The 13515-nt window shown below is 36.0% G+C and overlaps 1 protein-coding gene across 9 annotated transcripts in view; it reads right to left on the bottom strand.

Moving 5' to 3' along the window:
* Nucleotides 1-13515, bottom strand: part of tead3a (TEA domain family member 3 a) — a 100939-nt gene that overhangs the window by 65939 nt on the left and 21485 nt on the right. For all 9 annotated transcript variants that reach the window (XM_069190230.1, XM_006628274.3, XM_006628275.3 and 6 more), the window contains one exon: nt 12327-12573. In XM_069190230.1, coding sequence (XP_069046331.1) covers nt 12327-12450 — 124 coding nt within the window. In that variant the 5' untranslated portion in view covers nt 12451-12573. The remainder of the gene's footprint in view (nt 1-12326; nt 12574-13515) is intronic.

Genomic DNA, 13515 nt, shown 5'->3' with positions numbered 1-13515 from the left:
CATATATATTTTATTCTATACATTCAGTAACACATTTAATATAAATTAAGAAAAAAGAGATTTAAGTCAATGTACTTAATAGAGCAACAACACCACACCTGTTTCCCTGTTTTCTCCCCAAGGAAATAGGTTTATGGCACATTTTCTTGTATTTGAATAACAAGTAAAATGTTTCCAAAACTTGTACATTAACACTTCTGTTAATGTACACATTAAAACTTCTGTTTTTATTTAATTTTATTAAATAAAATTTTTATTAATTTTTATTTTATTTTAACTTCATTAAAACTTCTGTTTTTATTTAATTTTATCTAAAGCAACTTACTCATATACTGATTAATATGGCTGGTTTGTAGATTTGTAGATTTACTCTACAATCTTAGCAAAGTACCTTTCTTAAGGATATAAGAGGCCTCACTCACAACATTGCAGTTATTTTCCAAAACCAATTATCCACACTACTGCAATTTCACAAGTAAACAAAATACAGTACTAAGTCAAAAATGTCAAAATCATGTTAAATGTTTCAAATGTGACCATGACTATTTGATCAATCCTATTAAAAAAACTAAGTTTGCCAGAGAAGCACAATTTTTTACTGTTATACCAGAAAAATATAACACTGTAAGAAAGGGAACCCATACAAAGGAAAAATATTTTTTGATTCCTGGGATAACCCTAATTTACATAAAGCAAACCCAGCCAGAAGGTTTCTTCCCTCACAAAAAAAAAGAGTTCTTTGCTTGGGGTGTGATGCAAATAATTTTGATTGCTTTGTTAACATAAACCAAAGCACACTATCAGCCAAGAGAAGTTGAAAGCACACATCCTGAGGCCCTCTCTTTGCCTTAGCATACAATCATGTGTGTTTGTATTTCTGAAGATCCTGTCTTGTGCTGGTTCAGGCACAAACCGGTAATCACTCTGACAGGCATGGGCTTGTTTGGAGACTCATCATGAAAAACAAGCACAGCCAAGTCTTAAAGAAAGAGGGGACTCTTTAACCAAGTGGTGGCCAGTTGTCACATTGACTACTGAAACACCAGCTTCATTTAAGCTTTGATTTTTAAAATTTAGCTCTTAATTACCTTCCAACATGATTTTAACCAGAGACTTTAATAATAGATCTAATTATTTAATTAATAGAGAATTATTTCAAATACCCGAATGCTGGACTACAAGCATTTCATTCCTCACTTTATTGGTATTACAAAATAATCTCCATTTTCATAGATGAACTTCAACTGAAGCTTTTGTTGTCTCCACTGCAAAGGACCCCCTTTCAACACACTGTCCACATGTGAGAACTGAATGTGTAATTTTCAACTAGGTATAAATAGGTACTGGTGATGTATAACTTTGTTAAAATGCATCTAAAATCCCTTCACTATTAAGTCATTGCAACTGGTGGTGGGTTACCCCTACACTAAAGAATTCTATCTATAGACAAATTGAATTTCCACTGCTATTAGCATAAGATAATAATACCTTTAAGGTGGGGTAGGCCAGTTCATGGCCTCCAAAAATATCTTGGCCTATTTAAATCAGAAATATTTCTCATCTTGCTAAAAAGGTTTTCTGTGCTCTAAAACCATGCCAACTTAAAACGTATCTTCCCAGACTGCTCCTGAAGCACGGTGCACTTCTAAGAAAGTATTTCTTTTCAGGCAAAGGACTAAATTATATTAAATTACACTAAACAGAAGGAAAAAACATGCTTTTACCACATTGTTAAAAAACACCTCACTGAAGTCTTAGCAATTTGTATAAACCTGCAATCCAAATCTCTCCAGAATCTGTATTTTTTGTCTTTGAAGAAAAATAAATATAAATATTTTAGACTATCAACCCTTGCATTTAAAGTGTTCATTTATTTGGTTTATGTTTGCTGATTTCAGGAAACACAGCATGAGAAAAATGTAATAAATCTTAATGAATTTTGTAATATGCCAATAAGATGAGATAAGATCACTTTATTGGCCATATACAACTTCTTGTATTAGGATTTTGTCTTTTCACATACCCCAACTTGCTCTCCATAAGTCACACAGACAGGGAGAGAAGCTTGAGGCCATGTTGGGGGCTTTTGCTTCTAAACACCCTGTCTTTTACAAAACCATTCTCGATGCATCAAACATTCAGCTGTACAATTGCCTGTTTAAAAATAAAGACTACTTTTTATACTAAAAGGTGAGTCAACACTTCTGCTCAAGCATAGATGACAAAATGCTTTTATAGCATTTTCATTTTCAGCAGAGGGGTGGTGCTTTTTTATGCCAAAAACTGGTTTTCAATAAAACACTCAAAATCTACAATAGAAGACTTTGACAAAGCATGTTATATTACTCTTAAGACTTTTTTAATACAGACACATTTTAAACCGAAGTTAATTTAAAGTAAATTAAAAAAAACTAGAAAACTCATAATCATGTACACAACTAAAGAAATTATGGTGGTGTACACAATAACAATAGCACGACAGATTGAATTGAATACGCTATGAAAGAAAAAATGTGGAGGCAGCAGGTGCTGGCTAGTGAGCCGACTGTGTCACGCTAGTTCCAGAGAGGTTAATGCCTCTGAACACTTGCCTGAACTCTTGGCAAGCTCCTGAGGCCTAGTGCTGCCTCACGCCACACCATCAGAGCAGATGCCCCTTTCTGTCAGTCTGTTAAACATTTTGAACTGATGTTCCCCTGCTGCCCCCACTCCCCCCTTCTCTCCTACAGTGAAAGAAGATAAGTGAAAGAGACAGTGTTGAGTTTAAGGAGAAAGAGACAGTGTTGAGTTTAAGGGGAGCACAGACTTCTCCGTGACAACACATTTTGAAAGAGTGGAGCTTCATGTCCTGCTCTCCCTAAGAAAACAACCCCAATGGCTGCCTACTGTAGCTATCACATACTGTACAACTACCTATATGTTACCAAATCAGGTGCTGACAAAGGTGGACAGGCAGCACAGCACACAATAAGGTCATACATGTCTTCTAGCATTTCCAGAATGCCTGTTTTTAAGCACCATTTATTAAAACAATACAAAATGTTGCAGTGACTAAAGTACAAATTTGATTTTTCTATAAAGCTATACAGAACTAAACTGAGGTAACTAATTTGCAGTCTGCCTGAAACTCTTTATTTGGTATAACATTCAAGCTTGTGTCTTTCCTGCATCATCTGCCCCCTTCACCATAACCAATCAAAGTACCCACACTGGCAACTCATTCTATTCAGTTACACCTTCAAAAGCTCACATGGTATCAGAGTTAAGACCAGTACAGGAATTGCCACTGTTGTAAAATGGCTGCAAATTATATAGCCATTTTAGTAATTTATTAGTTAAGTTACTAAGTGAATCTAAAATTTCTTCCAGCCACTTTTCAAAACAAGCCTCATCCACTTGACTGGGAATCATGTTCCAGATACTGCTAACTTTGTGCAGTATTTCATATTTTTTAACTTATCTGAATTCACTTTTAGTTTTCATTTGTATTCCTGTGTCCTTGTTATATTTCTGAGTATGAACAAGTCCCCTGGATTGACCCTGTATATACCCTTTAGGATTGTATTTACTTAGAGGAGATCTAGACAGAAGAGATTTATCACTGTTAACCTACTCATACAGTATATGCTAAACCTCTGAGACCAAGAATCACTCCACATGCTCTTATTTGAAATCTTTCTGGGGCCGTAACATCCGTTTTTACGTGGTTATAATGAACAAAATTGGAAGTAAAATTATAAAAGAAGTCTTATTTTTTACAGTAATGCTGCAAGTAAAGTGCCACCAATTTTACTTTACAACCAAGCATTAAGTTACCCTTTTCTACATCTACAGTGCAGCTTCCTACAGCTCAGAACCACCCATGCAATATGGATAATTTTCCACTTGTAAATTTTAAATTTCAAATGCTTATCCAAAGAATCCGAAGAATTGCTATTATAAATTTCAATTAAGTAAAAATGTTTTATACCGCATCCTAAAATTCTATAAATTTTAAGTATTCTTCTAGATTAAAGTAATTAATTTAACTAATGTTTCCATAGCTTTGCCTAATAGTACCAGACTTAGACTGAAATGGTTATATATTTTCCTGGATCAGTTTTTTTACCCCTTTTATAGACAGGTGTTACATTTTCCCCTATAATCTGTTGGTATAGTCGCTAAAGGTCCCATTCATTGTGAGAGTTGAAATAAGGGTCAATGAATTATCCTTCTCATTTTCTTTAGTACAACCAGGAAAGTACCATTCGCCTGCAGTGATCTCTTTGTTTTAAAGGGGAACTGCAATGCTATTCTTATATTTTGGGGTTATAAAGAATCGCCATTGATAGGTGCATTTCAAACCACAATGAAAGTAAAACGCACAGAGTTACGTGTAAAACCTCCAATTTACACCACAAAAAAATATGAAATTTCCAGGTATACATAGCACCATATTGCCATAATTTTCTGTGGTTCAGAATAAGACAACAAAACATCCAGTGATCTGGCACTATTAAATTGTAAGCAAGCACATCTTTGTGAATACATTCCTTTTAATGTGATAGGACTACTGCTCTTAGTTGTAAAATCATATGTATTGCACATCTTAACCTATTATGATAAATTTATTATTAAAAAATCAAAGTGATAAAAAATATAACTTACGTCAAGAAGATTTTTTTCTATTTTTCTAACAAGCACCGATATCAACCTCTCACTGCGTTCACTTTTCATCGGTTGCTTTTTAAGAGAAAAAATGGTAGGAATGGCACCTGATTTGAGGACAGGTTTTGGTATCTGAAATTCAGTACCCATGTTTGGTGCCCATCTCTTGGCAGCTCAATATTCCTTGAAAAACGAAACGGTATGACTTTCTGCTGATCCGATCTTCCGTTATATGTGAAATCACTATATTCTGAAAAGCCAAATACTCAACAGTGGGGCATTGTTTAAAATATATATGTGAGTTGAGAAAGGCAAAAAAGATTAATGTTGTTTTGGGACCATGTTTCCACCTTTGCTTATAGGAACTACTGAGCAGGCGGTTTTACATCATAATTTGTGCAAACCCCCAGTTTGCAACAACATGGCGATCATAAAGTACTTTCACAAACTTCACAATTTTCTGTTTTATTTGAAATTTGTAAAATTTTTCTATACCGTCAATGAATTTATTTTGTTACCAAGATTTCATACCAAGTATGAGAAAGTTGGAACTGAAATTCCCCTTTAAGGCACCTTAGATCCTGTGGATTTGGTATACTAAAAATACCCAATACTGAAGGAGATCCTTCTAGAGCATAAAATATGTTACTGATTTAAGCTTTTGTCTCTTATGCACCTCAAGATTGACATTAGTAATTTCACAATTTCCATTTTGCCTATAAGTGAGAAGACAACATGAAATAATCTAACATTCTTCAAATTGATAGCCGTAGCGCTTCTGCAAGGTTGTACTGTGGTAGAAAATAGGAAGAATTAAAATTAAGGGATTTATGATTGAAAGGGAGCATGCCAATGTATTAGGCATGAATAGAGTAGATTAACTTTTAGCAGCTTAAATTATAAAAAACAAGGACTTCCATCTATATTGCTGAGTTGTTTTGCTCTCCTAAACGTTATGCCATTCCCAGTATTAATATTTGTTATAAAAAACTACTAAAAGAATCTTGTGTTACTTGTAGCGTTTTCATACTGCTCCTGACTTCACAGTGCACTGTGCTCCTTAATATTCTCATTAGTGATGCACACACTTAATACCAAGACTGAAAAGCATCACCACATTGGACCACATTCGATAGAGGAGGAGCATGTCCGGGTTTTAGCAGGGATTTTCTCAGCACTGAAAGCAGCACACAGATGAAAGAGGATAGTCGTTGTGGAGGCAAGGACGGGTGACGGCCTTGCTAGGAAGTACTTCCACAAAAGGAGAAAATGCCTGGCTGTTGAAACAAACCTTCCCTTTCTGTCACATCAGGATCATATTTCCTGTCACAGGGCTGCAGGCTGGGCCTGAGCGGCTGAGGAATGCCTGTCCCTTGCAAGCAGGAGAAAAATGACTGGAATGTGGGCCTCAGTCCAGGCCTATTCTACAGGAGGAGGAAAGGGTCAAAATACCACCCAGTGCAGTGGGAGCACTTGCATTCTCCAGCCTACACACTGGCAATTCTCTTACCATGACCAAAACAATGGTGTTATCTTTGGGATCACACTACACAATCTGACACAGCTTACTAAAAAAAAAAAGACATCTGTCATATTTAAATTATACTAGTTAACTGAAGATATTATTACAGTTACAAATGTATGCTTATTGTTCTTAAGGTATCAATTCAGCAAAGTCATACAGATATTCATAAAGATTTAAAATAAAAATTTTAATCTTAAAATTTTAAGGTTTTAGTTTAGCAATAAGCTTATACTGCTAGGAAGCTTTCAGAAGAAACTCCATTTTTTATTATCCTGACAACTAAAATAAAGATACTTGCCATTCAAAAAAATGGCTTTCAAATTAATTCTATCGGAATTAATGCAATCTTGCTACTCCAGTGTGAAACTCAATCAGGTGAATTTTGTTATATGGATATACTTTAGCCTTGTGTTTATTTAATTACAGGGATTTGATAAAACATTCAGAATGTTATTCATTTCATTTGGAAATCGTCTCACCAGAGAACAAAGTTTACAACATCCATTCATCATCTGAGTCAGCACTGTTACATTTGTATTACAAATCAGAAAAAAATCTAAATAATGGTTAAATTCATAATGTGGGGGTGTGCCTAATATGACCTTTAAATGCTGTTTTACTTATTGCTAGGTTGGTGTTGGGAAAAAGAACCCAAATGTTCTCACCCCAGATAAACAGGTTAGGTTCCAAAGCACGGTGGATTAATCTATTCCAGGCCTTAGGCTTGCATGTGGCCATTTCAATATTAACACTATTTTTGAGTAAGTACAGACAAACTAAGATGCAGTTAAAATATTAAAATGTACTGCTTTTCTGAGTTACCAGACCATTATTGTGCAAAAACCTAGTTGGTCATAAGTCACAAAATGGATCAATGTGCCATATAAAATAAGCCTTATCCAATTGCTTACACTACATTTAGCAATCTCAGTAGTTTATACAGGAATACAAATGTTTGTTTCTAACTTTGAAGAGCCTCATCTGAACTTCACTATGTAATTTTATTTTTGTCCTTTGAAAGTTAAGCACTGTGCCACAATGTTTTTTCTGGTCTATTGTTGGTATTTAAGTAGCTATGAGGATTTTGGACAGATTAAATGCCTTCACCACATTTGTATGATTTAAATGTCATTTTCAGTTTCCTAATTTTCTTTCTATTGAGTTTTACCTGATAAAATCACCAAGACGTTAATTTATCAATCATGAAAATGCGTACAATCCATGACACAGGTACACAAAGCTGGAAAATATGCCACACAGGGGCCAAAATATTGCTTTAAACAGGAAAATACCTATTTACTTTAGTACACACACCTTAGTCCTGATCATGGAGGATTGGATTGCCTACATCAGTGGGTGAAAATCTCAATGACCAACATGAGCGTGCGTGCGCGCACACACACTCACATACACGTATAATAAATATACCTTGATACAATTCACAACAGTCTAACAGATTTTAAATCGTCAGGTATTTTCTTGACGGCTAAGGCCTCGCGGTGGATGTTGCAGTGTGTCCACTTCTTTTCTGGAGCAACCTCTCTAATTCGTGCAACTACACCGCTGTGTCGGCTTGTCTTCGCTCTAGCACCGTCTGTACAAACTCTGATGTATTTTATCCAGTCAATGCCATTCTCTTCGATAAAGTAATTCATAAGCTCATATATCGTACCCTCAAACTCATATATAACATAAAAGAGCAAATTGGCCAAATTAACGATATCTACAGACTCATCTAATTGCAGTGAAAGGCATCTGCTCATCTGAACGCACTGTATCAGTGTACTTTTGATATCATCCGCCATTTCAATAATTCTATGAGAACTATGTGTTTCGGAGGGGGCAGCATGTTGAGCTGTTCAGTAGCTTTTTCTCCACACATAATACGTGTCAGCTCTTTTGTCAATGGTAAACAAAGTTCTTCAAAAATAGTATGGGGCTTACCTGCTTTAGCAATCTGCAAGCTTGCATTTTTTCCCATTTCCGTTTCAGGAGTCTGTCTCAGAAGTTAAAAGGTTTTTATTTCATGTGCATGGGAGCGAAACACAGAGACGCTTGGTGTATTTTTCTCAAATTAACCTAGAACAGTTCTTAAATATTTTTCTGTTATCTATCATGCTTTCCTATGCTCACAAGATTGCCAACGTTCGTAGCACGCATTTGTATGCATTCCTGTGCTTACAACATTGGCATTGTTCCAAAATCACACACATTCTCCTACCTCTCTATTTGCTGGAGATAACTTTTTTTAAATACAATTGGTCACTTGAGTTCCTAGCATGCATTCCTATAGAATGGTATAGAATTACATAATAGCTCTTGTGTCCACTCAAGTATTAGTGCGCGGTGTATCGTAGTACACAGGCTGCATATTCGACAAACTAATTCGATTAAAATAGAAAATATGAAAACCGGTCCCATATTTTCAGTGCACACAACAAAGTTCCAGGGTCATATGGCGTACCACCTGGCAGTGCTCTGCGTACCACAAGTGGTAAGAGAACCACTGGTCTACATCTTTTCCTGGTCTCTTAAAACCAGCAGCACCTGAAGACCTCGGAGAAACAGTTAAATTGGTCCTGTTAAGACAGTAACCAACTGGTTTATCTTGCTAAAAGCCGAGTTGGAAAGAACACCAGCAGACACACCAGCCCTCCAGGACAACTATTGGATACTTGTGCTTTAGGGGATCTAACAATTATTTTTAAGATGAAAAGTTAAGCAGATAACCTCATGATTCACTGAATGCAGCTCACTCACATGAGTCACTGTGAAGTTAAGTCTAACTATTTTAGTATCTCTGTCAAAGCTCACCTGACACCCTGCTTGACAACACACAAAACTTATATGTGGACAATCCAGCTTCCTGGGGTTCACAACCATCCATCATTTCAGTGTGGTGATGATTTTGTTTCTTTGATTCAATTGTTCTGTTATAAATTATTAGACAATCTGCAATATATACATGACCCATTATTTTCACAATAAATGTGTCAGATATTCTGTCGATGTTATTTAGCACTTCAGATGTTTTCTCTATATTTTGCAACTTGCTCTTTTCTGCATTGTTTTTTTAAGCACATTAGTTACTATATTTTTAAAAAAACATTGACTTTGGAATATTGCATCTTGTTCATTAGGCCAATTTTGGACTTTGCAGTGTGACGTTGAATGTAGATATTCAACAGACATTGAGGATCTGTAAGTGATGCCCGCTGTACTTTGTCTCTAAAGAACAATAAAAACAATTCAACCAAAGAACTAATGATGTCTCTGTGTAGCAACACACAGCCAACTCCTCAGGCACCCTGATGTTGCACAAGGATACTCCTTCCAGCTAAATCTCCACTGCCAAGACCAACCCACATCAGTACTCAGAGCCTTCACAATGAAGACAGCCTTCACAATGAAGACAGTTGGTTTCTATTTAACTAGGTCCAGAGGACACAAATTAAAATATAAGTCAAAGGTGTGGTCACAAACAAAATTTAGAGATGCTGACCAAGACCAAGCCTAGATCTTTCAGATATGAAACAAAAAACCTTAAAAAGGCAGCAATAAACAACATGTAAACAGCAATAAACTAGCCAAATGTATAAAATTAGGTCTATTGTCTTTCTTCTGAGCACTAACTCTACTTTGAGAAGGTGTACAAAATCCATACAAAATTCATGTTGCACGTTTTTCATAATAAAGGAGACAGACTGCAGTGACCAACTCCCTTTAAGGTTTTTATGTGTTCTTATGTAAAGCACTGTGTTAAAGGAACGCATTATCTTGAAATTTAAAAGCAAAATTTTACACAAAATCAACAAAAAGGATGAGACCAGATTTCTGTTGACTAATTTTCTTGCATAGTATGTATGCAGTTTCTTTACTAAATTATGAGAAACTGTCTTGCACATGCATGCATTATTTGATGCCTTAAAAAAAACAGACTAAAAGCAAAAAGCAATACATTCTCACCAGATATACAGTACCAGTAAATATGCATATCACTAGGCTGTTATATAAAAAGCATATAAACATTATTTTAATTAGCATATATTAATTAATTTTATTAATATATGTTTTACTAATATTAATATTATTAATATTTTGAGCAGTTTCATTTTGCAAGTTGTGCTTAGCAATATCCATTAAATTCACAAGAATACTGACATTTGTTTCCAATGAATTGTGATTAAAAATTTACCTACCAGTCTTCAGTACTTGAAGTATTATTCTTTAGTTCTCACAATCAAAGTTATACACACTGTCATTGGATTTTACTATGTCTTTAATGGTAGTTTCAAAATGCTGTACATTAGTTCTTGTATATATGCATTTCTGAAAGCTTTGCAATGTACACAACTTTGTGATCTACTTAAGAGATACAGGATAGGACTTTCTGATAACATTTACTTAACATTCTTAGTTTCTTAGTGAATGCTCACATTAGGGGGATTTTGGACTACTCTTTCCAAAACATTTTAACATGATGGAATAAAAACAGGAATTTACAATAGAAAAAGTGTATTGTATGCTCAATACACTGCAACAAGGGAACTGATTACAGAATGACATTCCCCATATTTCTTTTATTTTGAACCTAGGAGTTGTTTCAGTATTACTGGTAAAATGACAATCCAAAGAAATGTGATGACAAACGAGTATCAGATATATTTGCACTATGCCATACAGTGAACATTATAACATTACATGCTCAGAATAAAAAAATAAACAAATCAATCATAATGGCAACAAGTTAACAAAAATGTATTTTTAGTAGGTGCACTGAAATTTCATTGAATAGACAATGGTATATTCATTGATGAATATACCATTTCAATGACAATGGTATATTCATCATGCTGATTAACACTTGTGATCAACAGTTTCTACACCTCGTAGCTTGTGTGACAACTGTGCATTGTTGTAAGCAATACACGTACTTCAGCAATGCATGCTTTGTACAAGGTAGCAGATGCAGTTGTGGAATTTTCTGTAATTCGTATTGTAAAGCCTGGACAAGTATGTGCTTCTTCACTTGGTCTCTGATCCCCAGATGCCACACATTATCCCAGCTCATTCCGCAGCTATTTAATGGGGTTTACATCTGGCAAGTAGGGCATCTATGTCATAACTGCTCTCAGAGAAATCTGTTCTTACACGAATTACAGGAGCACGTGAGTCGTACTGCTGCGGTGTGGTCATATCAGGATGAAGGCCAGTAAATGAGGCAGAATTTGATCATGTAGTGAGGTTGTCGGTCAATAAATAACTACAAGTTCTGTAGCAACTGAACCCTCCTTTCTGTCTCTAAGGAGCCAGGAAGGAGACTTGGATCTCCCCACTGACTGGTCTTTTGTATACAGCAATTAGCATATCATTGTGCATGGTCTAGTCAAAACCTTGTGTGCACCCAAGGTGTTGTTCAAAATTACTGATGTCATAAAGATGTTCTTTTAATAATCATGACGTTTGGGTTCCTTTCTGTGTTTTTCCTTCATTTTTCTAAAAACACACATCATATATCAAAGAACATTTAATTCATGGCAAGCTATTGGAATAATTTTATACTCGAGTCAGCAGCTTGAAGCCAGATGACATCTTACAAATTTATGTTAAGTTTGTGTTAGGAAAGTTTGTTACGAAAGTTAAGTTTGTGTTACTGTGAAAATAAGAATAAGTCAAGTGTCAATGTCTATGTAAGAAAGAAAACGGGGCACGTGAAAAAAAGAACTGTGGATGTTTGAAGCATTTTGCCGATGTATCCTGAAACAAGAAAACCTTAAAATCATCTTCGGAACAAAGAGTTATTAGCACCAAAGAAGCAAAATGAATAATTCACAATAATTCATAATCTTGCAAGAACCCACAATTACAGAGATCTGCTGTATTAAAAGGAGCACTCCCCAAATACAATGAGCTGATTTACATTTCCCACAACAATCCACTATATGAATACCTGCACCAAGCCTGCATGATGCACAAGCCCAGCTATAAAATGTGGGTGTCTACTCTGCTTTGTAATTGAGCTGTCATACATTTTCAGTCAATGCTGCCTATAGTCAATTGACCTGCATATGTGCAAACTCCAAAGACATGTATTTGAAAGAAATCAAGAGTACAATGTTAGATAGATAACTTATTCTCGGCCAGGGCCACTCACCATACATTTTTCCTTCGTCTGAGAGGATGATTTTACGGCGCCCACATGGGGGGTAGATGGCCAGAGCCTCCTGGAAGCTCTGCTCAATATCAGGGCTCCACACACCCTCTGCGTCACCGTCCATTGTTTTGTCCAGCCCATCACCACCATCCTCCCGCCCCTCCTCTGGGCTGCCGTTCGCGCTCCACTCGTTAGACGCAATGGTGGCGGCTCCTCCTGGGCCCAGTACTGAGCCCTGGACAGAGGACTGCAGAAAGAGAGAGAAAAATTGTTTGCTAGAGCAAAGATTCCACCTGGCTCCTTGATCTCAAGGGAACCTAGAAGCAAAGCAAGTCTGGGTGTGGGAGACCTCTAAGGACCATCAGTTTACAGCTGTAAGTGGACCCACTTAAGGAGCACTGTTCTTTCTGTACTATAATTTCCAAACCAATGCATTGGTCAGGTGACCTAAACTGTGGTGTAAAGTTTATAAAGGTGCCTTCTTCCAGATGAGAGGGTAAAAAGGGATTTTCAAAATTGGAAGATTTAAAGTGAAAGATTCCAAGCCATTGTCCATGCAGAGGTGTGGACATGTCACTTTAGACTTGGACAATCACGATACCATAAATTACTTAATTTAAGGTACTGTTTAATACTCTTTTATTCAACTGGTGAAGTACAGTCGACTTGTAACTTATATGCTATCGACTTAAGCGGTCGCAGCTTTACGCTGTCAGCTCCGGAAGACAAAAATATATATATTTAAAAAATGCTTTATTCTCCGATAAATTCAGTAAGCACGCCTGCGTTAGGTAGGTAGTTAGCCCATGTGGTCGTCTTATACTTACATTTAATATCTTGAATTACTATAAGAGGTTAGTAGGAGGATTTTATCAGGCTTATAGGGTAAAATTTGACTATATGCAAATGTGGCTTTACGCGTTACTCAGAATCCCTACCCCCTGCAAGTAATGAGTTGACTGCAATTATCTTACTTCTTAAGCTCACCAGAAACATAATACCTGTCACACAGGTGGGGGCTACAGGAACCTTTGAGAATACACACATTATATAAATCAAACAATTATAATTATTATTAGCATGAGTTCTAAGGCCATTCCTATAACACTAAACAACTTATAAAATCTTTAATGATTTGTGAAAAATAGAATTAATTTTTCATTAAGTCTAAGGAAGCTCATCTTAAAAC

This window comes from Lepisosteus oculatus, chromosome 5 (assembly GCF_040954835.1).
Source record: "Lepisosteus oculatus isolate fLepOcu1 chromosome 5, fLepOcu1.hap2, whole genome shotgun sequence".
Taxonomy (NCBI): domain Eukaryota; kingdom Metazoa; phylum Chordata; class Actinopteri; order Semionotiformes; family Lepisosteidae; genus Lepisosteus; species Lepisosteus oculatus.
This window is presented reverse-complemented; position numbering and strand designations above follow the sequence as displayed.